The 25,830-nt window shown below is 38.9% G+C and overlaps 1 protein-coding gene across 2 annotated transcripts in view; it reads left to right on the top strand.

Annotated features, from left to right (window-relative positions):
• The window catches only part of THSD7B (thrombospondin type 1 domain containing 7B), a 1,048,668-nt gene that overhangs the window by 980,788 nt on the left and 42,050 nt on the right, over positions 1–25,830 (top strand). For both annotated transcript variants that reach the window (XM_060411164.1, XM_027965001.3), the window contains 3 exons: positions 15,790–15,931; positions 17,254–17,369; positions 19,442–19,559. In XM_060411164.1, the coding sequence (XP_060267147.1) occupies positions 15,790–15,931; positions 17,254–17,369; positions 19,442–19,559 (376 nt within the window). The remainder of the gene's footprint in view (positions 1–15,789; positions 15,932–17,253; positions 17,370–19,441; positions 19,560–25,830) is intronic.

Raw genomic sequence — 25,830 nt, 5'->3', positions numbered from 1 at the left:
TGCTTCCCAGGTGGCGTTAATGGTAAAGAACCTGCCTGCCAACTCAGGAGACATAAGAGACATGGGTTTGATTCCTGGATCAGGAAGATCCCCTGGAGGAGGGCATGACAACCCACTCCAGTATTCTTGTCTGGAAAACCCCATAGGCCTGTGGGATACAGTCCATGGGGTCGCATAGAGTCAGGTATGTCTGAAGCACACATGAACTGTAATTCCTTGAGTCTGTTCTGTCTTTCCTTTCCATCTCTAATTATCACTGTCCATTCTAAATATTTTCCAGGTCAAAATAAATAGCAGTCACAATAACCATAATCTCAGAGAAGCTCTGTGATACACTGTGTTATCCACTGTCCCTACCTCAAAATGGTCCAAAGTTCAGTCACTCAGTCATATCTGACTCTCTGCGACCCCATGAACCACAGAACGCAGGGCCTCGCTATCCATCACCAACTCCCAGAGGTTACGCAAACTCATGTTCATAGAGTTGGTGATGCCATCCAACCATCTCATCCTCTGTTGTCCCCTTCTCCACTGCCTTCAATCTTTCCCAGCATCAGGGTACTCTTAAATGGGTCAGCTCTTCTCCTCAGGTGGCCAAAGTATTAGAGTTTCAGCTTCAACATCAGTCCTTCCAATGAACACCCAGGAATGATCTAATTTAGGATGAACTGGTTGGATCTTCTTGCAGTCGAAGGGACTCGCAAGAGTCTTCTCTAACACCACAGTTCAAAAGCATCAATTCTTCGCCACTCAGCTTATTTTATAGTCCAACTCTCACATCCATACATGACTACTGAAAAAACCATAGCCTTGACTAGATGGACCTTTGTTGACAAAGTAATGTCTCTGCTTTTTAATGTGCTCTAGGTTGGTCATAACTTTCCTTCCAAGGAGTAAGCGTCTTTTAATTTCATGGCTGGAGTTAGCCCCCCAAAATAATGTTAGCCACTGTTCCACTGTTATTTGCCATGACATGATGGGACCAGATGCCATGATCTTAGTTTTCTGAATGTTGAGCTTTAAGCCAACTTTTTCACTCTCCTCTTTCACTTTCATCAAGAGGCTCTTTAGTTCTTCTTCACTTTCTGCAATAAGCTTGGTATCATCTGCACATCTGAGGTTATTGATACTTCTCTTAGCAATCTTGATTCCAGCTTGTGCTTCATCCAGCCCAATGTTTTTCATGATGTACTCTGAATATAAGTTAAATAACCAGGGTGACAATATACAGCTTTGACGTACTCCTTTTCCTATTTGGAACCAGTCTGTTATTCCATGTCCAGTTCTAACTGTTGCTTCCTGACCTGCGTATAGGTTTCTCAAGAGGCAGGTTAGGTGGTCTGGTATTCCCATCTCTTGAAAAATTTTCCACAGTTTATTGAGATCCACACAGTCAACGGCTTTGGCATAGCCAATAAAGCAGAAATAGATGTTTTTCTGGAACTCTCTTGCTTTTTCCATGATCCAGCGGATGTTGGCAATTTGATCTCTGGTCCTTCTGCCCTTTCTAAAACCAGCTTGAACATCAGGAAGTTCACGGTTCACGTATTGCTGAAGCCTGGCTTGGAGAATTTTGAGCATTACTTTACTAGTGTGTGAGATGAGTGCAATTGTTTGGTAGTTTGAGCATTCTTTGGCATTGCCTTTCTTTGGGATTGGAATGAAAACTGACCTTTTCCAGTCCTGTGGCCACTGCTGAGTTTTCCAAATTTGCTGGCATATGGAGTGCAACACTTTCACAGCATCATCTTTTAGGATTTGAAATAGCTCAACTGGAATTCTATCACCTCCACTAGCTTTGTTCATAGTGATGCTTCCTAAGGCCCACTTGACTTCACATTCCAGGATGTCTGGCTCTAGGTGAGTGATCACACCACCATGATTATCTGGGTCATGAAGATCTTTTTATATAGTTCTTCTGTGTATTCTTACCACCTCTTCTTAATATCTTCTGCTTCTGTTAGGTCCATACAATTTCTGTCCTTTATTGAGCCCATCTTTGCATGAAATGTTCCCTTGGTATCTCTAATTTTTTTGAAGAGATCTCTGCTGCTGCTGCTAAGTCATTTCAGTCATGTCCAACTCTGTGTAACCCCATAGATGGCAGCCCATTAGGTGCACACCCCCCCCCCCATCCTGGGATCTCTAGTCTTTCCCATTTTGTTGTTTTCCTCTATTTCTTTGCACTGATTGCTGAGGAAGGCTTTCCTATCTCTCCTTGCTATTCTTTTGGAACTCTGCATTCAAATTGGCATGTCTTTCCTTTTCTCCTTTGCTTTTCACTTCTCTTCTTTTCACAGCTATTTGTAAGGCCTCCTCACACAGCCATTTTGCTTTTTTGCATTTCTTTTCCATGGGGATGGGTTGCTCCCTGTCTCCTGTACGATGCCATGAACCTCTGTCCATAGTTCATCAGGCACTCTGTCTATCAGATCTAGTCATTTAAATCTATTTCTCACTTCCACTGTATAATCATAAGGGATTTGACTTAGGCCATACCTGAATGGTCTAGTGGTTTTCCCCACTTTCTTCCATTTAAGTCTGAATTTGGCAATAAGGAGTTCATGATCTGAGCCACAGTCAGCTCCAGTCTTGTTTTTGCTGATTCTATAGAGCTTCTCCATCTTTGGCTGCAAAGAATATAATCAATCTGATTTTGGTTTTGACCATCTGGTGATGTCCATGTGTACAGTCTTCTCTTGTGTTTTTGGAAGAGGGTGTTTGCTATGACCAGTACGTTCTCTTGGCAAAACTCTATTAGCCTTTGCCGTGCTTCATTCTGTACTCCAAGGCCAATTTGCCTGTTACTCCAGGTGTTTCTTGACTTCCTACTTTTGCATTCCAGTCCCCTATAATGAAAAGGACATCTTTTTTTGGTGTTAGTTCTAAAAGGTTTTATAGGTCTTCATAGAACCATTCAACTTCAGCTTCTTCAGCATTATTGGTCAGGGCATCGACTTGGATTACTGTGCTATTGAATGGTTTGCCTTGGAAATGAACAGAGATCATTTTGTTGTTTTTGAGATTGCCTCCAAGTATTGCATTTTGGACTCTTTTGTTGACTATGATGCCTATTCCATTTCTTCCAAGGGATTCCTGCCCACAGTAGTAGATATTATGGTCATCTCAGTTAAATTCACCCATTCCAGTCCATCTTGGTTCACTGATTCCTAGAATGTCCACGTTCACTCTTGCCATCTGCTGTTTGACCACTTCCAATTTGCCTTGATTCATGGTCCTAGCATTCTAGGTTTCTATACAATATTGTTCTTTACAGCATCAGACTTTGCTTCTGTCACCAATCACATCCACAACTGGGTGTTGTTTTTGCTTTGGCTCCATCCATTCATTCTTTCTGGAGTTATTTCTCCACTGATCTCCAGTAGCATATTGGGCACCTACCAACCTGGGGAGTGCATCTTTCAGTGTCCTATCCTTTTGCCTTTTCATACTGTTTATGGGGTCCTCAAGGCAAGAATTCTGAAGTGGTTTGCCATTCCCTTCTCCAGTGGACCACATTCTGCCAGACCTCTCCACCATGACCTGTCCATCTTGGGTGGCCCCACACGTACTGCTCATGGTCAAGAAGCACTACTACATTACAAGTAGATCAGCTGAAGATAGGAGCAAAGTAGCCTTCACAGATTCAAATCCTGGTTTGAGTGCCTATTATAAGGTTGTTTCATTCTTTGAGATTCAATTTCATCATCTGTAAAAGCACACATATTCAAAGCATACTTGGATTATTGGGAGACTGAAGGACTTTGGGAGATAATCCTCACAGAATGTTCACCACAATGTTAGGTGTGTGTTCACAGTATAAAATGGTGGTGGTTGTTATTATTTCTGGGATAGGGACACATCCAAAAGATAGTCTCAGTCTTTCTTGTTATCATCCATGTAATCTCTCAAAAGACAAGCAGAAGCTATTAGAAGCCATTCTGCTTTACGTAGGCTTGCAAGTCTTGTTGGACCCCTCAAATATATGGTAAAGTTACCAGAATAAATAGAGAAATCATTGTAGGACCCAAGCATCCAATCTGTGGCCCTTTTGGTTGACCAGTAATTTAATTTACAGTATTTTAATTTCTGATCAGGTTTGCTATGATGTCATCATAAACATTCCTTTGTTGTATGCTATCTTTTGACCTGTGGAAAATACAGTAATAATAGGAGTTCACTGCACTTTCACAGTCTGAAATTTCCAGAAACCCAGAATGCTTACATTCATTAGTTCCATTTAACTCATTAAATATCACAAACTCCTGAAGAGATAAATACGATCAATGTTTTTTCTTCTTTAATTTGAGCCAATGAGAAGGTCAGAGTGCCCTTGTAGAAGTTGGATTGTCATTGGTACATTGTTTGTGGAAATCTGTTTATTGAGTATTTCTTATGGACCTGGGCATATTCCAGGTATTGGAAATATCAGTAATCAGTGAAAATGTCTCATGGTTTTGATTTCTATTTCTGTGATGATTAGTGATGTTGAACTCCTTTTCATATGCCTGTTGACCATATGGATTTCCTCTTTTTAGAAAATGTCTGTTCAGTCCCTCTGTCCATTATTTAAATGGGTTTTATTTTTTGATGTAAATTGTATGAGCTGTTTATATATGTTGGATATAAGGGATTACTCTATTGGTCATATCACTTGCAAATATTTTCTCCCATTCAGTAGGTTGTCTTTTCATTCTGTCGATGATTTCCTTTGCTTTGCAAAAGGTTTTAAGTTTAATTATGGCCCATTTGTTTGCTTTTGCTTTTATCTCCTTTGATTAAGAAGGAGATGGAGCCAAAATAGTACTGCAATTTATGTCAAAGAGTGTTCTATGATTTCCTCTAGGAGTTCCAGCCCTCACAGAACTTACATTCTAATAGAGGGGAGGGGGATATTTAAAAACAAACAAAACACATAGCCAGCACCTAGAGTCTGTAAGTCGGAAAGAGAAAAACACATATCATATATTAACACATATATATGGAATCTGGAAAAATGGCACTGATGAACCTACTGGCAGAGCAGGAATAGAGACACAGACATAGAGAATGTACTTGTGGACATGAAGTGGGTGGCAGTGGGAAGGAGAGCATGGGACAAACTGAGAGGGTACACTGACGTTTATAGGCTACCAGCTGTAAAATACATAGATGGTGGGAAGGTGCAGTATAGCAGAGGGAGCTCAGCTTGGTGCTCTGTTATTAGAGGCGTGGATGGGGAGTGTGGGGGAAAGGCTCCAGAGGGAGGGGATATATGTATATACATAGCTGACTCATGTTATTGTACAACAAAAACTAACACAACATTGTAAAGCTCCATTAAACACACACACACAGAAACACCACCAGCTTATTATATGGCATATCAGCTAGTAGTAAATGATATGGAGGAAAAAAAGACAAAAAGTGATGTGGAGGAGTTGCTGATATGTTCATGTAGCCTGGTCAAAGAAGTCCTCTCAAATTTGAGCAGGGGCCTGAAGAAAGGAAGGGAGCAAATCCTACAGGTGCAGGAGAGGGGACAGCAAGAACAAAAGCCCAGAGACAAGGAAGGCCTGGAACTGTCCAGGAACACAGAGGAGGCTGAAGTGGTGACTGAAGCAGTAAACAAAGAGCGCAGAAGGCTTTGAGCACTCACAAGCGATGCAGATAGACTGCGGAGGACTTTGAAGACCCTAGCAAAGGATTTGGGTTTTGTGCTAAGTTGGGAAACCATTGAGAAGAGGAGTTACGTGACCTAACTTCCATTATTTTAAAAGGACACTCTGGCCCCAGAATTGAACATGATCCCTAGAATGGGAAGGGAAGAATCAGATAGGAGGTCATTTGTTATAATCCAAGTGAAAAGTGATGGTGACTTTGACCAGGGTAAAATTGGTGCGAATGGTGAGAAACAGCTAGAACATAGGTTTTACTTTGAAGTTAGAGCTGAAAGGATCTGCTCAAGGTATGGTTGTAAGATGTAATGAAAATAATAATCAAATATGACTCCAGATTTTTTACTTGAGCCTCTGGATGGCTGGAATTGCCATTAAGAGATAGGAAAGATTAGACAAAGATGTTGGGGTATGGAAAATGAGGAGTCTTTTATTTTGTACATAGAGAATTCAAGCTGGCTTGAGGAGGGTTTTTCAAACTACAGAGTGTATCAGAATCACCTGAAGGGCTTCTTAAAAGACAGGTTGCTGAACCCCACCCATATAGTTGTTGGGGATTTCCCCCCAGAGAGATTTATGGGATACATAAATTGCATTTCTAGCAAGTGTCCAGATGATGCTGATGCTGCAGGTCTTGGGACCCCACGTGGAGAACCACTACTCTGGTATTGGGTATATCTGCAGAGAAAGTAATGGCACCCCACTCCAGTACTCTTGCCTGGAAAATTCTATGAACAGAGGAGCCTGGTGGGTTGCAGTCCATGGGGTCGCTAAGAGTCGGACACGGCTGAGCAACTTCACTTTCACTTTTCACTTTCATGCATTGGAGAAGGAAATGGCAACCCATTCCAGTGTTCTTGCCTGGAGAATCCCAGGGAAGGGGGAGCCTGGTGGGCTGCCGTCTATGGGGTCGCACAGAGTCGGACACGACCAAAGCGACTTAGCAGCAGCATGGTCAAGAGAATGCCCAGATAGTTAAATGAGAAAAATTACAGCACAGGTGCTGGAATGTTCTTTGTGTCTTACTGTGGAAGCACCACCTTAGAGCTAAGATCACAGAGTATTAGCTTCTGCCAAAATGAGGTACAACAGTTTCTGAGTGCTGATCCTACTTTTTATTATGTCACAAAGAACCCTGTGAAAGTGAGTACTCTGAATGGAACTGCTCTTCCAGCACATAAAGAGTTAACCTAGGCACTTCCTTCACGCTCCCCTCTGGCTGGGTATAATTTATGCAACTGGAGCACAAGCACCAACCACTACTCGCCCCCCACCCCCGCCTGTTTCCTGTGGAGAAAGATAGTTTAAGAAATTAAGTTTTTTCTTACAGATTTACATTTAAACATCATACTGTGCTTTTTAAAAATTTCATATTGGAGCACCGGTTGATTTAACAGTGTTGTGTTATTTGACCCCATACAATAAATGTGGGTTCTCTAGATACAAACTTAATTTAATAATTGTTTCATCTTGAAATTAATCCTGTGTTTAAAGAAGGAAAAAAGTTTTTATGATAAAGAAAAATACTGAACAGTTACCTCTTTAAAAAAGTTACAGTTCGTATTTGCAAAATAAAAACCAGATGCCTATGGCTTCCTTGGTGGCTCAGATGGTAAAGAATCTGCCTGCAAGGCGGGAAACCTGGGTTGGGAAGCTACTCAGGAGGAGGGCATGGCAAGCCACTCCAGTATTCTTGCCTGGAGAATCCCCATGGACAGAGGAGCCTGGCAGGCTACATTCCATGGGGTCGCAGAGTCAGACACAACGGAAACGACTCAGCGCATGGAATAAACAGTTTTTCAGTAATGACCATGACAGGCTATTTAATAGAAAAGCTATTTTGATAACCATTTTTATTATACTGGTGGTTTCTAAATATTTTTGACCATGGCACTTAGTAAGAAATACATTTTATATCACAAATGATCGTGTATATAGTCACTTACTTATAGAGACATATATGTGCATATATAGAGATAGAAGAAGAGAGAGAGAGATATCTATATATAGATACAGATATAAATATCTGAAGTGTTCCATGAAATTATTTTCACCCTGAATATATGACAGATATTTCTCATGCTATGCTTTATCAATTTAGAAAGTGCTGATTTTGACGCACTAAACTGAGAACATAGTCCACATGGACTGTGCAATAACACATTTTGGGAAACACGGACTTGCAGATTTAAAGACAAATGAATGGCAAGTTCTTGATAAATTAATTTATTATCTATAGGAATCAATTGTTATCCTTAAGAACTCCTCTAGTAAGATTTTTTTTTTTTTTTTTGCCTTTCTATGCTGCTTGTGGAATCTTAATTCTCTAACAGGGGATTGAACTCAGGCCCTCAGCAGTGAAAGCAGGGTCCTAACCACTGTCTGCTGCTGCTGCTGCTAAGTCGCTTCAGTCATGTCCGACTCTGTGTGACCCCACAGACGGCAGCCCACGAGGCTCCTCTGTCCCTGGGATTCTCCAGGCAAGAATACTGGAGTGGGTTGCCATTTCTTTCTCCGATGTATGCATGCATGCTAAGTTGTTTCGGTCGTGTCTGACTCTGTGCAACCCCATGGACAGCAGCCCACCAGGCTCGCCTGTCCACGGGATTCTCCTGACAAGAATACTGGAGTGGGTTGCCATTTCCTTCTCCCCCTAACCACTGGAGCACCAGGGAATTCCCTCCATTCACTTTAAATAAATAGTTTTGGGGAATACATTAAATGCAAGGCACTGCACCAATGAATAAAACATCATCTCAGGGAGGATTTTGCTTTTATGCTATCAATTTCCAAGAGCTCATGCCTTGTCTCCCCAAAAGATTTACATTTTACAAGAACATCTTAAGGTTTTATAAGGAAGTGTAGTTATTTCATCCTCCCTATAAAACAAAAGCTTTACTATATTTGCCTCTAAGGAAATTAAGTTTAATTGACTTAACCAGGTTTAAGCCAAGATTTCAACCCCATCAGTCCAACAGTATGTGCTAAGTCGTTTCAGTTGTGTCCAGCTCTTTGTGACCCTAGGGACCACAGCCTGCCAGGCTTCTCTGGTCCATGGGATTCTCCAAGCAAGAATATTGGAGTGGGTTGCTGCGCCCTCCTCCGGGAGATCTTCCCAAGTCAGGGATCGAACCCACATCTCTCACATTTCCTGCATTGGCAGGTGGGTTCTTTACCACTAGAGCCAACTGGGAAGCCCAATGTATAGTATAGTAATGGATAATTTGGAAACACAAATAACCCCAAATTGTAGCTGATCAAATGGAATATAATGTTATTTCTCTCCCAGCAAACAGTCCTAAGTAGGATTTGCTGGTGGGGAAAGGATACTCTCTGCTCCATACAGTCATCCTGGGATGCAGGCTACTAGATTGTCTTCAAGCTTGGCTTTCAAAACCGTTCTACTCATCAGCATCGCTGCTCCCTGGAGAGGGTGAAGGGCATGGAGGAAACATGTGAGAGGTTTTAGGGTGAGAGGTGGAGTGTCGTATATAGCCTCCCATTTCCCTTTAATTTATCAGAGCTAAGTTACCTGGTCACACCCACCTGCAAAGAAACCTTAGATATATGGTCCACTCCTGCGCCCTGGAAGAAAGGAGACAACAGATTTTGATGACTTAATAACAATGTTACAAAAATCTTTCTTTAGGACTATTTAGCTCAACATTTCCAAAGTGGATATGATTATGAATCTCTTTTCTCTCAGCACCTATGAATGCACTGTAGAATATAACATACTTTGGGAAAAACTGCAATCTGGAGACTGTGAAATACCATAATGAAAAGAAATCTAAATTTCCCAGCATGATAGATATTTTTAAAAACTTTTCAAAATGTTAATTTAAAAAAATTATTGGACTATAGTTGATTTATAATATTGTGTTAGTTTCAGGAGTACAGCAAAGTGAATTAGTTACACATATACATATATCCTCTCTTTTTTAGATTCTCTCCCCATATAGGTCATTACAGAGAATTGAGTAGAGTTCCCTCTGCTATACAGTAGGTACTTAGTTATCTGTTTTATATATATATAAATATATATGAATTTATTTATATATATGTTTTATATTTATATATATATAAAATACTATATATATAGTATTAGTCATTCAATTGTATCCAACTCTTTGCAATCCCATGAACTGTAGCCCATCAGGCTCCTCTGCCCATGGAATTCTCCAGGCAAGAATACTGGAGTGGGTTACCATTTCCTTCTCCAAATACAGAAAACCATGTAAAACAAATTGTACAATTTAGTTATCAGGCAAACACTGTTGAAAACAGCCACCCAGGTTAGGAAATAGGAACTTGCCAGTGACTCACAAAGAGCTTCACAGGTTATATCCTCCTCACTCTGGTAAAATTAAACTCTGTAAAGACTTATATGATAATCTTTTTTCTTACTTTCCTTTAGATCTATAGTCTGAGTGGGCCAGCCATTAAGTTCAAGCCTGTTTTTACATATGCCTTTAAATCTCCTTTAACCTAGCTTCTTCCATTGCTTTCTTTTTTTTCCTTCCCAGCAATTTACTGGTAAGGAAATGGGTCACCTTTTCTACTGAATTTCCCAGTATGTCTCTTAAATTGCATCCTTGTGGTGAAGTTTAACATGTTCCTCTGTCCTTAAATTCCCCATGAATTGGGAATAGCATGCAAAGGCTTAATCAGAATCATGTCTTTGGCAAGACTCCTTCATAGAAGATGTGCTCTTTCTCAGGAGGCACATAATGTATGGTTATAGCTTTTTATGTGCTTGGCTAACATCAATGGCCAAAGTTTAAACTCATTATCATTTAGGAAACAGAAAATGGCAAACTTCCAATTCTATTATCCATTCTCATTTACTTGTGGGAGTACTACTATAAGGAGAAAATGTTGCCCCAACTGATGTTTAATCACCTACTGCTCTATTATGTAATAGAAAAGACAAGAAAATACTTATTCACTGTTTATTTACCTGTTTTCACAATGAGGAGGTGTTTACCTAGCATCTTTGAATATATGTGACTATTTTTGTATCATAATGAAATCATAGATTTAAATATATTTGATATATTTTAACTATTTTCCATTATCACCTCTACCAATGCTCAGATTGTCCTAGTTGTAGTGTTTTTAAAATGTTTTCTATGAACACTTTAGTAAAGACTCTGGTGGCCTTTGTTAGCCTCCTTGTTATCCACTATGGTGTGATGTTTCAAGCCTATTTTATGCATTTTCTTTGCCAGACTTAGAATCAGCTGTTTCTCTCTAAAAATCCCTGGCTTCTTTTAGTGGAAATGACTCTTTGGTGCCACAAGAAGAACTTCAGGGATACTGAACTTACTGGGTTTCACAGCTGCTAGACCATTTCAGTGAGTGGAATTTTGAAATATATGCTATTATTTCCTTTAGTTTGAAGATGAAATACTTCTTGAGTTCATGTTATGTACTAAAAGTATTAAGTTCTGTCTTACATCCATATCTGCTTTATTTTATACTAAAAATCCACTTTTTCAAAGATACTGGAGATAGAACAGAATGTTTCATAATTATGCATTTGCCGTAGTCCATATAACACAGAAAACACTCCCTATACTCCACCAACATGAGTTAAAATGTTAAAGTGTAATAAAATTTTAAATGGTCATATCTTCTACATAGGTTCTCTCATTCTTTAACATCTGTATTTTATCTGTGTTTCATTTTTGTGTTCTTTCATATTTTGTCATTTCCGAAATGACCAACCACTTATTTTTGAAATAGGAGTTTTCTTCTGTTTTTGTATGCATGTCTTTCTCCTGCAGTTTCTTGTCTATGGAGATGTTATTCTTTCATCCACTTTTTTCTCTTAACACCATTTTCTGGGATTTGAATTTGACTTCTTTCTTCACTTATTTTTCTGGGAAATCAATTTTTGTGAACTTTTAGAAGCCGGTGTGATTGAGGCTTGTTTTTACCTAATTTCATTTTCATGGTCCAGGGTTCTCTGCTTTTGTTTGTTTGCTTTGAGTGGTCAAAAATTTAGTAGATTCATGAAATTTACTGGATCTGTTTTCCTTCCAACTTTGTTTACTGGCCTTTCTTTTCCTTCACTGCTAGTCCTCTTATTTTGAGCAGTTTGGAAACTCTTCCCACCAGTTTCTTTTCAGTGCAGAAAATTGTCCTGGAAGGCAGTTTTGGCTTATAGTGTTGCGAAATCATTAGATCCAGGTTGCATCAGCCCCTAGAACCTGTCCATGAATTCCTTATATTTGCTTGCAGTTTAGTTTTCCAGTTTGGTGTTTTGGGATATACCAGACACCCCATTTTTACCGTCTCCTTTCCCTTGATGGATGTTGATAACACACAGGTTCTGTAACTTCATTCCTTGGTCCCCTCCTATTCAACGTTGAGGTTTGTGAAGACAACTTGTCATTAATTTTACTGAGCATGTAGTTGGTCTAAATGGTTTTGATTTTGCTCGCCTTGTTGCACTGTGATATGCAAAAAACTTTTGTTTCACTTTTTGTAACCATTTTCTTGGACTCTCTGAGGAATTTTCCTTACATAGCATTGTTATACTATTTGAAATCTTTTATCCCACTTTTTCAAAAAAAAAACAAGACTCAACTTCATAGCATATATATTCCCTTTTTTGCCTCATGAAAGATAGAGAAAGGGCTAATTAGCTAAATGGAGAAATCATCTCAGAATTCTCAGAATTTTCCATTCTTTAACAGAAGAAAAGCCTTGGGTTTCAATATCTGATGAAAGCTGACAAGGCCAGGCCTTGGGGATTCATGCTTTCCTCCAGACAAGAAATTTAGAGAGTGAGTTAAATTCATAAGTACCTGGACTTATGCCAGGTTTTATTAAATTATCATTGTTAATATTAATAGTTCAGTGTTATAAAAATACAAAATTATATATTCTTCATTGGATTTATTTAGGATATAGCATCTAAGTTATCTTTCATTTTTATATGGGTAGTTTAAAACTCATTTACTGTTATACTTTATTAATTTAATGGTAGATTCTATTATTCTGAGAGCTATCATTTGGATTTTATGGAAAAAGTATGGGAAGGAGAGAAAATATTATATACTCTTTTTATCAAGAATGCAGACCTATGGAGAAACCTTACATTTAGGCAATGTGATCATAGTCCAGGGTTAACCATTTGTCACTAAGGGCAGTTTACAAAACTTGCCCTCTACAGTCTTGTAGAAGCAAATTATCCTACACCAAACATTTATTATTTAGTTTTTAGGATAATCAAACATTATCCTATACCAAACATTTATTATCTACATACTGTTGTCAGAGACAGAACAAGGCTCTCAATGTCCAAGAAAATTAAGACACACTTTCTCCAAATAGCCTATGGGAAGGAATGCACACATATCAATACAAGTACAGTGGAAATGTTTACTTGATAAGGTGATTCCACTTATAAGGGTGCAAATAAATCAATGGAGGCTCTCAGAGGGAATATCTGGTTTACTTTTGACAGATAAATACAAATACTCAGGTCAGGCCCAGGGATATAGGCCTCATTGCTAGAGAGAAAAAAGGTATGAAGGTGCAATATTACATTGGAAGATTAAACTTTAAAGTAAGTAGTGGTTTTCGAAGTTTAAAAACCTAATTTCATAAAGGACTTATATACTAGATGCTATTGGTTCTTATTGGTCATCTCCTTCCCTAGCAAATAAACTTTAGCTATCTGACATTGCCCTTTATAATGAGATTGGTTTAAAGCTGATTTGGGGTTAGTTATCCACACATCACATTCTCACTTCTCTATTTAGGAAGTTGACAGTGTCTTTTTATGAATATTCTAGGGGAGAGGAGATTCAGGTTTATATTTGAAGAGTTTTGATCCAATAAAGAAATCATTTAGATATAAGGCTCCTTTGTCATCCATTTTTTTCTTAGCCAACCCCCATCTGCCTTGTGACCTAGTCATTATTTTATGAGCTTCCTAATAAAGAGCTAACAGAGAGAAAAGAGTAAAGAGAAACACTAATTCATTTATGAGTTGTTAGCAGTGCTAGGGCAATTTTTATAAGGTAGAATATACAGATACCATCTGAGATTAGGTTGGATTGTGTTTGTGGATTTCATTCACCTTCTCTGCCTGTTTCTCTGAATAGCGTTAGTAAGAGAGTTAGCTGCAGTGCCAATTTTCAGTATATTAATTTCTAGAAAGTGATAATTAAAGTCTATATGATTAAGAATGAATGACAATCAGAGAGTATCATTCTAAAAGCATATGTAGAGACTGATAAGAGTGTGAGGTTTGAGGGAAGATACTCTTAAAAACTACCAAATTATGTTCCTGCCCCTTTCTCACCCAGGTCTAGATGAAGAACTGAGATATAGAATATATAAGTGAATTCTTCAAAGTTATAGAATTTGAATTTTGTGTACATGTTTCCATGTGTGTTATTTTCTCTTTTGCTTTATTTGGTGGTTTAGACTAAGCAAGTTCATAAATCTTATACACATTGACCTTGTTCAGTCATTGATTTTTTAAGGTAGAAAAGTAGTAGAACACTAATCAGGAGTAACTTTTATGATGCTTTCATTTTCTTTCATTGGTAAATCATTGAAGCCATCACTCCTCATGAGAACAATCAAATTAATTGCTGAATTAATAGTAAATTATTTGTAAGCATTAGCATGGGATTCCTTTGCAGATAATTAAGAATAATTGCCTGGCTTCAATGGCCCTTCTTGATCATCTAGAGGCAATTTGATGTAGTTAAAATGTAAAAATACTTTATAAGTATTGACAGATTATCCAACTATAAAGTCACACAAATAGTAAATGTGTTTCAATGGCTCCAAGCATTTGAAGATAGAAGAGAATTTTGTAGCATTTTTCTATATATTTCAGTGTATTCTAACATTATCACTTTGCTTAGCAGCCAAAATTAAGTTTACAGGTTGTGTTCTTGCTACAGTGTCTAAAAAGGTAAAGGAATAAAAGTTTAAAAAATCCCGAATATGGCAATGATGGTTTGATGACATGAATTCAGAGACTTTTCTCTTTCTTGTGGTTTAAACATCTATGTGCCTCTAGATTTCTGGATCTGAATTATGTTGTATATAATGGTGTTACCTGAACAACCACTGTGTAAAATATATACCAGAATTTTCAGGGCGTGACACAGGAAGTAGAAATCATGGTCTATTATGTCCTCAAAGAATTTATAAAGAAAAGGAGGAGATGGAGTAATAAAGAAACAAAGAATGATCATACAAAGGCAGATGTGATATATATGTTTATGTTTGGAATCAAATACTGTAGAATAATTCTCGAACATGGGTGGAAGGTTTCTTAGGAAGGAAGAGAAGAACTTGTCATTATTAAAAGAAAGACTGGCAATGATGAAGTCTTGATTAGTGTTCTGAAGAAGAAGCAGGAGGAGAATAGGATATAGGACATGGGAAAGGAGATTATTCTAGTAGGGAGAGCTTCTGAAGGTCCTCTGTGAATAGAGTAGATGGATGACAGATGGCAGGCAGGTTTACCTGGCTCAAGAATGTCATATGAATTGAGGCGATAAGAAGACATGCAGACCCATAAGTAAAGTGATTTTTGGGGGAGATTTTTGAAGTTCGGGCAGCTGCATGAAGTGACTAATCTTCTGTGAATCATAATGCCTCCCAAATAAGTGGAAAGTTTTGTTATATTGGCAATACTGATTTCATAATTCCCTCTCATTGTTCCGTTTTTTAAAAAATATTTTCTCATTAAAGTGTTCTGCTTGGTTATTTCTTTGGGGCTAGATTAGCCGGAGGCATAAGGGACATTGTCTTCCTTTTCTCATTCATTTATACATTCAAAATGTTTTCATCTCTTGCTACCTGGCAAATGAATTTGAGAGTACAGAGTGTGTTTAGCAGATGAAAATGGTCCCCACGTGCCTAATTATTCATCATAATGTAGAACAAGAGCTGTCAGGTAGAAAAAACCAGACACTACTTACATTGAATCCCATAATGATTTTATTTTCTAAATATTCTGTTTCATACTCTATTCAACAGTCTCTTCCCTGTAGGTGTTGTACATGTGCCTCCATGTATACAGATCAGCACATTCAGTTTATCAACAAACATGAGTTCCTGTCTCACTCTGCCTGCTCTTTGATTTTCATAGTCGTGTGATCCGCACACAATGCAGAGAAGAACCCGTCACCTGCTGAGGCCCTCCTTGAGCTCAAGGACCTGTGCTGAAGACTCGCAGGTGCGGCCCTGCCTTCTCAATGAAAATTGCTTCCAGTTCCAGTACAATCTAACAGGTATGGCCGTAAACCACAAACCATGGAATCATGCTGTCCTAGAATGCAGCTCTCTCATGGCTTTTATTATTTCAAGAAACTAAAGCTTGTGATGTACTCACTCTACGGGGCTCACCAAGAATAAATGGCAGGCCTGACTGGACAGGGATATTTTAGAGACCTCCTTATTCAGACACGGCATACCACTGTGTTCAGTGTCTGAAACTAAAGGACTGTATGACTACATTGATCTGTTCCCTGCAGCAATGATACACAGAATGCCATGACGTGTGGAATCAGGTTAAGTCTCAGCATTGACTTCATTACTAATAACCAAATGGCCAGCTGCTTCAAGGGGCAAAACAGTTGTCTTTTTCTGAAACAAATTTTCCACTGAGGTCACAGTGGCACTACTGAGATTTCTCACGTAGAAAACCTCTAGTAAATTCTATGAGACTGTCTTTATAGGTGAGAGTTGACCTGTTGTATTTGTCCTTTTGTTTCATTAAAGGTCCTTTAGATCATTAGTTTTCATACTAATTTTCCAAAAATACAATAAAATTTGCTTTACTGAAAAAGCATATCTTTAAAATGCTGATTTTGCTATACATGGACTTGCTCTTCCTATTTAACTTTTAGATCATCTACAAAATATGAAAAATATTCTTAGAGAGGTTCTCCCTGTTATATGATTGAGGATCTCTTTTTCTACCCACACCAAAATAAAAATATTTTTAAGAATTACTTATGGGATGATTTATTCTAACTCTAGCTGTTGAGTTTGTAATACAGTTAGCCAAATCTACAAAACTTTCTCTCATGAGAGAATAATTTTATTAAAGTGAGAGTTTTCAAAATGGCCCTTTTAATCATGACTTCTTTCCCTTTGGGGGGTACCTTTCTTAGCTCCACTGTACCAAATATACCAAATGATTTAGATAATTATATGTATTCATTGAAAATATCTTCAGGTTGATATCACAGACTAGTATCATTTCTGTAATATTTTTCTTTCTCAATTACGCCCAGCAAATAGATAATTCCAAACTTGTTGTCCTTTGTGCTTAGTTTTTTTCCTTTTCCTACCTCAGCCAACTATGAGATGATTTCTATAAACTATTTGGCTTCTGACCTCAAGAAAACAAATTCACTTCTATTTGGTGAACTGATTGATTGATTGTTTTGCAATTAAAGAATTGCATAATGCTTTTTGAAGCCACATAGAAATGGTTTTAGGATTCTGTGTACACTATTCTCCACTGATGCAGAGAATCAAAGGTTTGTTGTCTTTTGCTCACATGGAAATAACTTTGAAACTTGGTGCGGTGACCCTATGCCCGTAGAGTGGAGCACATGCCAGCTGAGTGAAAATGCAACCTGTGGACAAGGCATCAGGACCCGCCTTCTGAGCTGTGTGCGCAGTGATGGCAAGCCCGTTGCCATGGATGAATGTGAGCAGGTAAGTTATGTGTATTTGTACCCCACACCCATGGCTTTTTTTTTTTTAAATAGTGTTCTGCAACCTTCACAATGCTTACTATAGATGACCCTCCCAATTTCTTCTCATCACAGCTTATCAATTAGAGTAAGAGGTACTAGTATTATACAGTTACATCTCACAAGTTTGAACTTATTTACAATGACAGGAAAGGTCATTTTGCATTGGAGAAATGGGTTCATTAAAAATATAGTTCTTCATTATTTCTAAGAACTTATTTAGATGCACTTGCTTGCCAACTAACAATTGACATCAATTGACTCTAAAATCGATTTTTAGTATTGGGCAGATTCAGTTTTCCTAAGTAGGAAACACTGTCCCTTGCATGTAAGATGCACAGTGATACTTGCTGTTAGAATACTCTGCTAATTTGCTAAACAAATGTTTGCTAGGTAATAAACACAGTGCATTTTTCATCTTAAAATAAGCTAAATGTCTCTCTACCAAGTTGGGTAGAGTTGGTGGGTTTTGAATTTTTGTAATTTTATATTTTTACCCATCACAAAATATGTGGAATTTGGACAAAAGCTATAATCAAATCTCTTCCCAAATGTTGACATTTCCTCCCCAACATATAAGTGAAATGCACTATGATGGCAGTTTAGAAACAAAGATGACCATATGCTATCACATTATAAGAATCACTAAAACAGTCTTTGGAATAATTGGAAATGTGTGGGGTCAGTGAACTCAGGTTTCACGGGAATGTCTTTAGCAAACTGACAAAATAAAAGTTGTCTTATTCTCCTTAGATAAGTAGAGTCCACAAGTGACAATTAAAATTATCAGAACAAAACCTCCTCACTGATCCCACTGATCCTGAGTTAGCTTTATTAAGTATTACCATAACATCTCTTTCAACCAACAGTACCCCTGAAACTAGACCATGTAAAATCAGATGTTCCTTTTAATGAAATTCTGAGACTGGTTAATACAGAGTTCTCTCTAACAAGTGTCAGTGATTTATTTTAACATTTTGTTTCATCTCCCTCTCAAGACTGTTGTCTACTTCAAGAAAAATAAATTGCCAGCCTACAACAACTCAAATAAGTCAAAAATATACATTTAGTGTACATAGTAAATCTTTCCTTTTGATATAAAAGCAGTATAAACTATTCATTAATAGAAAATTAGTTTATCTTCTTTCTAAATACCACATGCCCAACAAATATTTAAAGTCCCAAATTATTAACCTAAGCAGAATACCCACATGTCTCAAGTGGATCAAAGATCTTACGTGGTCATTTCTAGTTTGCCCATATAGTAAGTAATCATGCTGTAATCAATAATTTTAGCTCAGAATGGACATTGCTAACATGTCCATATATTGAATGTTAGCATTTTCCTCAATCACATAATGTACAATTCCTAAAACTGAATATTTTGGTATTCTTTCTGTGTCTCTTGGATGATTTACTCTTTCACTAAGACCTCTTCTACACTGGCCATTAGAAAATGTGTGATTTTGCCTAGATGTGGGTTTAAGAGAGGACAAGAGGGAAAGAAACAGTATCATTAACTTTTCCCTTGATTAAGATCATGTGTATGTTTTCAGTTAATTGGTCTTTTTAATGAACTTTAGATGGGTTGTTGATTTCAGTTTTATTTTTCTACTTATTGTTTAGCCTAGGTTGCTGTTAGTGTGAGCTCTCTATATATTATTGGTCTCTCCAGAGGGCAAGATGCCTGAATTTAGCACTGAGTCATCCCTCTGGTTCCTTGCTGGCTGAGTGACAGGACAGATCTCTGTGTGACATAATTGCCTGCTTTCCTGGTCCCTTAAATGTGGGTCTATTCTAAAGTTGAAGGTTTTATCAAAAGAAATTTGGACTGACAAGTTTCTATGTCATGAAATAAGGATCATCATTTTTTTAGACTTGCCATCAGTTTCAATAAGCCAGGCTATTTTTCTCACAAAAACATAGCAAAATTATTCCCACAGAATAGAGATTATTATCCCACAAAAGGATAGTGATTTGATTTGATGTTGTGATGAATTCTCCAGTACAATCATATTTCCTTCCCATCTGCAGCGTAACTTGGAGAAGCCGCAGAGGATGAACCTTCACTGCCTGGTGGAGTGTGTGGTCAACTGTCAGCTCTCGGGATGGACAGCTTGGACAGAGTGCTCACAGACTTGTGGCCTCAGAGGTATGTGGCTTTCCTGTGTTGGTTCCCATGAAACAGTTCAGTTTTTAAGTATCTCTTTGTATGTCATAGCTTGATAAATGGGCATAAGGCATGTTGGCCACATGAGGCTGACCCAGGTGAGCAGAGAAAGGGAGCCTGACTTCTTAACAGTCCTTTTGTTTTATTGTATTTTATTTATTGAAGTATGCTTCACTTACAGTGTTGTGTCCATCTCTGCTATACAGCAAGATGACTCAGTTATGCACATATGGACATTCTTCTTTTTTTAAATATTCTTTTCCATTATGGCTTAGCATGGGATATTGAATATAGCTCCCTGTGCTAAATTGTAGTACATTGTTGTTTATCCATTCCATGTATAATAGTTTATCTCTGCTAATCCCAAACTCCCACTCCTTCCCTCCCAAACTCCCCCTTGGAAACCACAAAGCTGATCTCTACGTTCATTTCTGTCGTATCTTGGGTTCCATATATAAGTGATATCATATGGTATTTGTCTTCCTCTTTCTCATTTACTTCACTTAGTATGATAATCTCAAATTGTATCCATGTTGCTGCATATGGCATTATTTTGTTCTTTTTTATGGCTGAGTAGTACAAGGCAGAGGGTGAAGAACTGGCCTGGTAACAGTGGCAGACACCAGAGGGGGCACTGGCCTTGTGAGATGGTGTTTATGCTGAAGGTCCTAAGTTCAACAAACTCAAAAAATGTTGACCTCCATGGTTTTTGGAAGAAGTGTATGTTATATAAGTCAAACTGGCTCCTATATCAGGTAACCCCCTAATAACAGTGACTTTGTATCATACTGTGATGTGCTTAGTCGCTCAGTCGTGTCCGACTCCTTGTGACCCTATGGACTGTAGCCCACCAGGCTCCTCTGTCCATGGGAATTCTCCAGGCAAGAATACTAGAGTGGGTTGCTATGTTCTCCTCCAGGAGATCTTCCCAACTCAGGGATCGAACCCAGGCCTCCCACATTGCAGGCAGATTCTTTACCATCTGAGCCACCAAGGAAGCCCAGAACGGGAGTAGGTAGCATATCCCTTCTCCAGAGAATCTTCATGACACAGAAATTGAACCAGTGTCTCCTGCATTGCAGGCAGATTCTTTACCAGCTGAGCTACCAAGGAAGTTCCTAGTACCATGGGTTAGAGACTAATTTTTCACTCACATAAAGGGAGGATAGTTTCTGCTTCACAGAGTCCATCAAGAACACAGGTTGATGGAGGCCCTACCACTTTAACATAATCAAATTTTTCTGGAAGGTAATATCAAGTTGGTCCTGTGGAGGTTTTCATGGATCAGGGTAGAAGTTGTATGCATCTGTACTATCTTTATTCTACTGAATAAAATTTGGTCCCATTTCTTCAGTTCAGTGCAAGATAGCAGAGCAGGAAATGTAGTTTCTGGATGATCAATCACTTCTTAGCAACAGTATTATGGAGGAAACAGTTCCTATGGAGGAAAGGGAGAATAAACCTTTGCTGAACAAATAGCAATTAATACCAAAGTTCCCAGGTAAGTAATGCACAATGGCAGGGAATGCAGAAGGCAACTGGTGCTTGGGAGGTAAATGGCAACATGGATGGCACTTGAGCCATTAGGCTAAAGTAGGGACCAAGACATGTGTACATGTAAAGAGAACAAGGAGAATGTACCAGGAAAGCACAGAGCTGAGGTTTAGGATAGGTTTCTGATCCCCCAAAAGAATTATAGTTTATCTAAGGTAAATGACCCGGAGAAGGCAATGGCAACCCACTCCAGTACTCTTGCCTGGAAAATCCCATGGACGGAGGAGCCTGGTAGGCTGCAGTCCATGAGGTCACTAAAAGTTGGACATGACTGAGTGACTTCACTTTCACTTTTCACTTTCATGCATTGGAGAAGGAAATGGCAAGCCACTCCAGTGTTCTTGCCTGGAGAATCCCAGGGACAGGAGAGCCTGGTGGGCTGCCATCTATGGGGTCGCACAGAGTCGGACACGACTGAAGTGACTTAGCAGCAGCAAAGTAAATGACAGAAATTTGGAGTAGGGGCCTAGGGAAAAGCCTGCTATATAGGTAATCACAATGTAGAGGAGGAGAAGGAAGAACTGCATGTTGCAGGAATCATGGAATCTGGTAGGGAGATGGGGCTAAAAACCCTGGATCTGATCACCAAACAAAGATAGTTGGAAGGAGCTTTTCAGATGCTCTGTGACTGGACCACTGGCACTGGGATATGGGCTCATCTCTAAGCTACTCACAAATGAATATGCTGGAACTATTAATACTTCTCTGCCTTAGTTGGGATTGTCTGAGGAACTGAGGCAGGATACAGCATGGAAGAGGGGCTCCTTTGTGAACCCCTCAGAGCCTGGAGAGAACAGAGCTGACAGCAGTACTCAGGATATGTGTTAGGAAAACGTAGCTAAGGAAATTGAAATTTACTTCCTCAAAGAGCATCACTCGAAATGAAAATATGAGGCTCACAATGCCCAGTGATAACAACGTGCCATTTCCTGCACATCTGAGATCCTGTAGAAGCACATCAGGAAACCAAGTGGTAAATCTTATGACCAAGATTTCAGTGAGTGACCTAAACTATTTTCTCAGTTATTCTGATTGGCAGCATGATGTAGTTTCCAGTTAGGCATCCACTTTAAGATTGGGTAAATCCAGGTTTGAATTGTAGCTTTTTAGGCAAATGACTTACTCTTTCTGAGTCTCAGCTTCTTCATCTCTAAAATGGAATTCATGCACATTAGAGGCTTTGTTTAGGATTTGAGAATTAAATGCTAGGAAGTATATGTAGCCATAGAGCACAGTATCTGACACAGCATCGTTGTTTATTGTATGCTAATGTTCGTCACCACCCTCCTACCCACCAGCAGGAGAGAGTTTTATCAGAGACTCCCTCAGATTTTATAAAGATTATCCCACAGACTCACTTTCTCTCATCACCTGCTCTCCTCTCACATCTCATCCTTCACCCCACTCAAAGTCCATACATTAAAATCGCAACCTAAGCAATGTTTTGAAAAGGCAAATCTGAATAATTGTTTTTCTACTGACTTGAGTCATTTATCCACTAAATAAATACTAATGTGCCATTCATAGTACAATGAGTTGGACGTAAAGCAGTGAGGGGAAAAAAGACAATTTCCTGATTCCCGTGATCCCCTGATATCTACAATCTAGTTGAGGGACAACAGACACCAAGCAAGTAGGTAATAATATGTGGAAATGAAAGCACTAAGTAACAGAGCACTAATTATTTGCATTAGCAATGTGAATAACTGGTTGCTACCCTGTCCAGGGTGAGCCACCCTGATTATCCCATAGCCAGAAGGCCTGTAGTCTTATGCTCATGGGCCTCCGCCAGGAGGTATGACTCTCACAGGGGTAACAAGTCACATAAAAAAGCAGAGAAAGGATGAAGTCCTGTATGGTGAACACAGACCACAGGACCTGTAGGATCTCACAGTGCCTGTCTGTCTGTTCCCACAACCTTCTGTTATCATATTGGTTCTCTGCTGCAATGTAGTATATTTCAGTCATAATCCTGAGTGTCTGCTTCCTTACTCTTTGCCTTCCATGGAATATCTCACTGTTACCCCACTATCACTCGCTACTTCTTTAATATGTATAAATTGGATCAATTTTCATATCTGTCTAAGGAATCAGTGATCTTGTTTGAGTTTTTCATGGGTGAGTCCCTCTAGTTCCCATCAAACACACTACATGGCATATCAGGGAAGTCTCAGCTAACATTTGTTATTGCCCACGTGGTTCTGTGGGCTTCCCAGGTGGTACAGTGGTAAAGAATCCACCTTCCAGTGCAGGAGACATAGGGGACATGGGCTTGATCCCTAGGTCAGGAAGATCCCCTTGAGAAAGGTATGGCAACCCCCTGCCCCCAGGATTCTTGACTAGAGAATCCTGTGGACAGAGGAACCTGGAGGGCTACAGTCCATGGAGTCACAAAGAGTTGGACATGACTGTGTGATTGAGAACACACAGGTGGTTCTGGACCATGGGGGGAAAGCTGGAAGGGGAAGAGCTTGCAGACTTGATCACAAGCCCAAAGGAAGTCAAACCCTGCTAGTGGCTATTTTCCTCTCTCTCTAATTGACATCATAAGTCTTAGGTATCATTAATCCAGAATGTGTTCAGTGCAAGGAACACATTGTTTTTGTCCCCAAATCTTAATTCTGCTGCCATACAAAGTCAGTGAAACATGACAGATCTTCATGTTATGAAGCTTATGATACACAACCTTTGAAAACGGGACCCCAAATTGTAAGTTTAGTACCATAAAATATTACTTTGATTTTTTTAAAGGAGTTCTGTTAGTGCTGTGGACTCATCAGACCTTTTTAGTCTAGTAGAAAAACAAAAACAAGGAAAAGCCCTTTCCAAGTCTGAATCCTACTATTGGAGATTTCTAGGCAATTAGAGTTTGAACTTAAATTCATCTTTTCTAATCTTTAGAATAATAAACACTCAAAAGTTCCCTAAGGAAAGTCACTGTGTGAACTAAGGCACAGAATGAATTGCACAAAGCACTTGGAAGTCATGTGATAGCTTTTACTGCACATAAATATAGTACTAGTTACAAATCATTTCCAGCTAGCTTCTAGGGGTCTGCTAGGATAACTTCTTGGGAATCCTTTCTTGACCTTTAGATGCTTTGATCTCCTAAATTAAGATGTAATAATGTCTTTTAAAAAATATTCCATAATCCTGATATTTGGCAAACCCTCCAGGAATCTAAATGTATATGTACTCCATTTTCTTTCTTTATTCAATCAAAATGTATGAAGTTTACACCTATTATCCTGACACCAACTGGTGTATACTTTCATTGTCAAAAGCGATACTGTGGAAAAGAAATTACATGGAGATGCTCTTATTCTCACTTCTGTTCTTGAAGGCAGGGCTGTAGAGAAGTTTACTCACATATTTCATAACTACTCATTGGAAGTTTCCCCAAAGCCAGGCATTCTCCCAGGAGCTAAAACCACACTGTGTATAGAAAGGATAAGATCCCAGGGAAACAAAGTCCCCTGACTTCATAAAACTAATATTCTAGTAGAGAACTAGATGGTAATGATGAGAAAGACAGGCAGATGACAAATAAATAAGTAAATATACACAGAGGTAACATGCATCAATAAGTGCTATGTTAAAACAAAAAAAGTCATGAGATGGAGAATAACAAGTATTTGCAGGGAAGTGAGGGATGAAAGAAGAGAGGCCACGAAGGAAGTATTTCTGTCAGAATTCAGTGACAAAGTGATGCTGTTCATGTCATTGGTGTTTACTTCACTAGCTTTTCAGGGTTTAATCTCACAAGCCTTTTTTGCATGCCTGTTGCATCCAAGGCTCTATTTCAGGACCTCCAGACAACAATATGAAAAGGACTATTTTTCTGATTTATTTGTGCCCAGTCTTTAAGAAATAAAATGAAAAGTACAAAGAATAGGACACACAGCCCTTGAATTTTTAGGCTCTTCATGGGTTCTGTTCTATTCCTTTTATCCATTCTATTCCAGTCTATTCTATTCTATTCCATCCCACCAGCCCTCAAGCTACCTCCCCATTCCAGCCTTCCAGGTCTAGCCTTCCAGCACTGCTCTCCCCTGATCACTAATCCCTGGCAGATAGAGAACTCTGTATTTAAACCATGCCTTAATCCCCATGCAGCACAAGCTGAAAGCAACAAACAGTGAATAGTCAAAAGCCACAACATGTGGCACAGATGAGCTTGTTTCTTAAGAGACTAAACTCTTGGCGCTGAAAAGGTTGGAAGCTATCATTGAAAAACATCTGTGCCTTGTCTCTTCTAAAACGGTGTGCCCGCAGCTGTCTTTCATATGAGCCGCTTTCTTTTTTCCAACTAGTAACAGCAGTGGGGCAGGGACCACAAGAGGAGGCAGAGTTTATTTAGTCACATTCACGTATGCAAACAAGTTGCTTGGGAGTCTGCCTTCAGCACCTGCCGCTCTCTGCTGACTTCTTTATCAAAAGCAAATGCACACAATTGTCTCCTTTTAGGAAGTCACTGGGTTGTCAGGCAAATCCTGGTAAGCTGGGTGTTCTAGAAGCTTCCCTAGAGCCACACTTTGCCATCTAAACCAAAGAACTACCTTGATCTAAGAGGATATTTTGAAATGAGCTCTTTCTTTATTTCCAAAAGTCTGGATTATGTCTTTAATGTGCATCTGATGCTTGGCATATACCTTCTAATTGTGTTAAAGATTTCAAGGTCAGAATAGCTTGAATCTAA

This window comes from Ovis aries, chromosome 2 (genome assembly GCF_016772045.2).
Source record: "Ovis aries strain OAR_USU_Benz2616 breed Rambouillet chromosome 2, ARS-UI_Ramb_v3.0, whole genome shotgun sequence".
Taxonomy (NCBI): Eukaryota; Metazoa; Chordata; class Mammalia; order Artiodactyla; family Bovidae; genus Ovis; species Ovis aries.
This window is presented reverse-complemented; position numbering and strand designations above follow the sequence as displayed.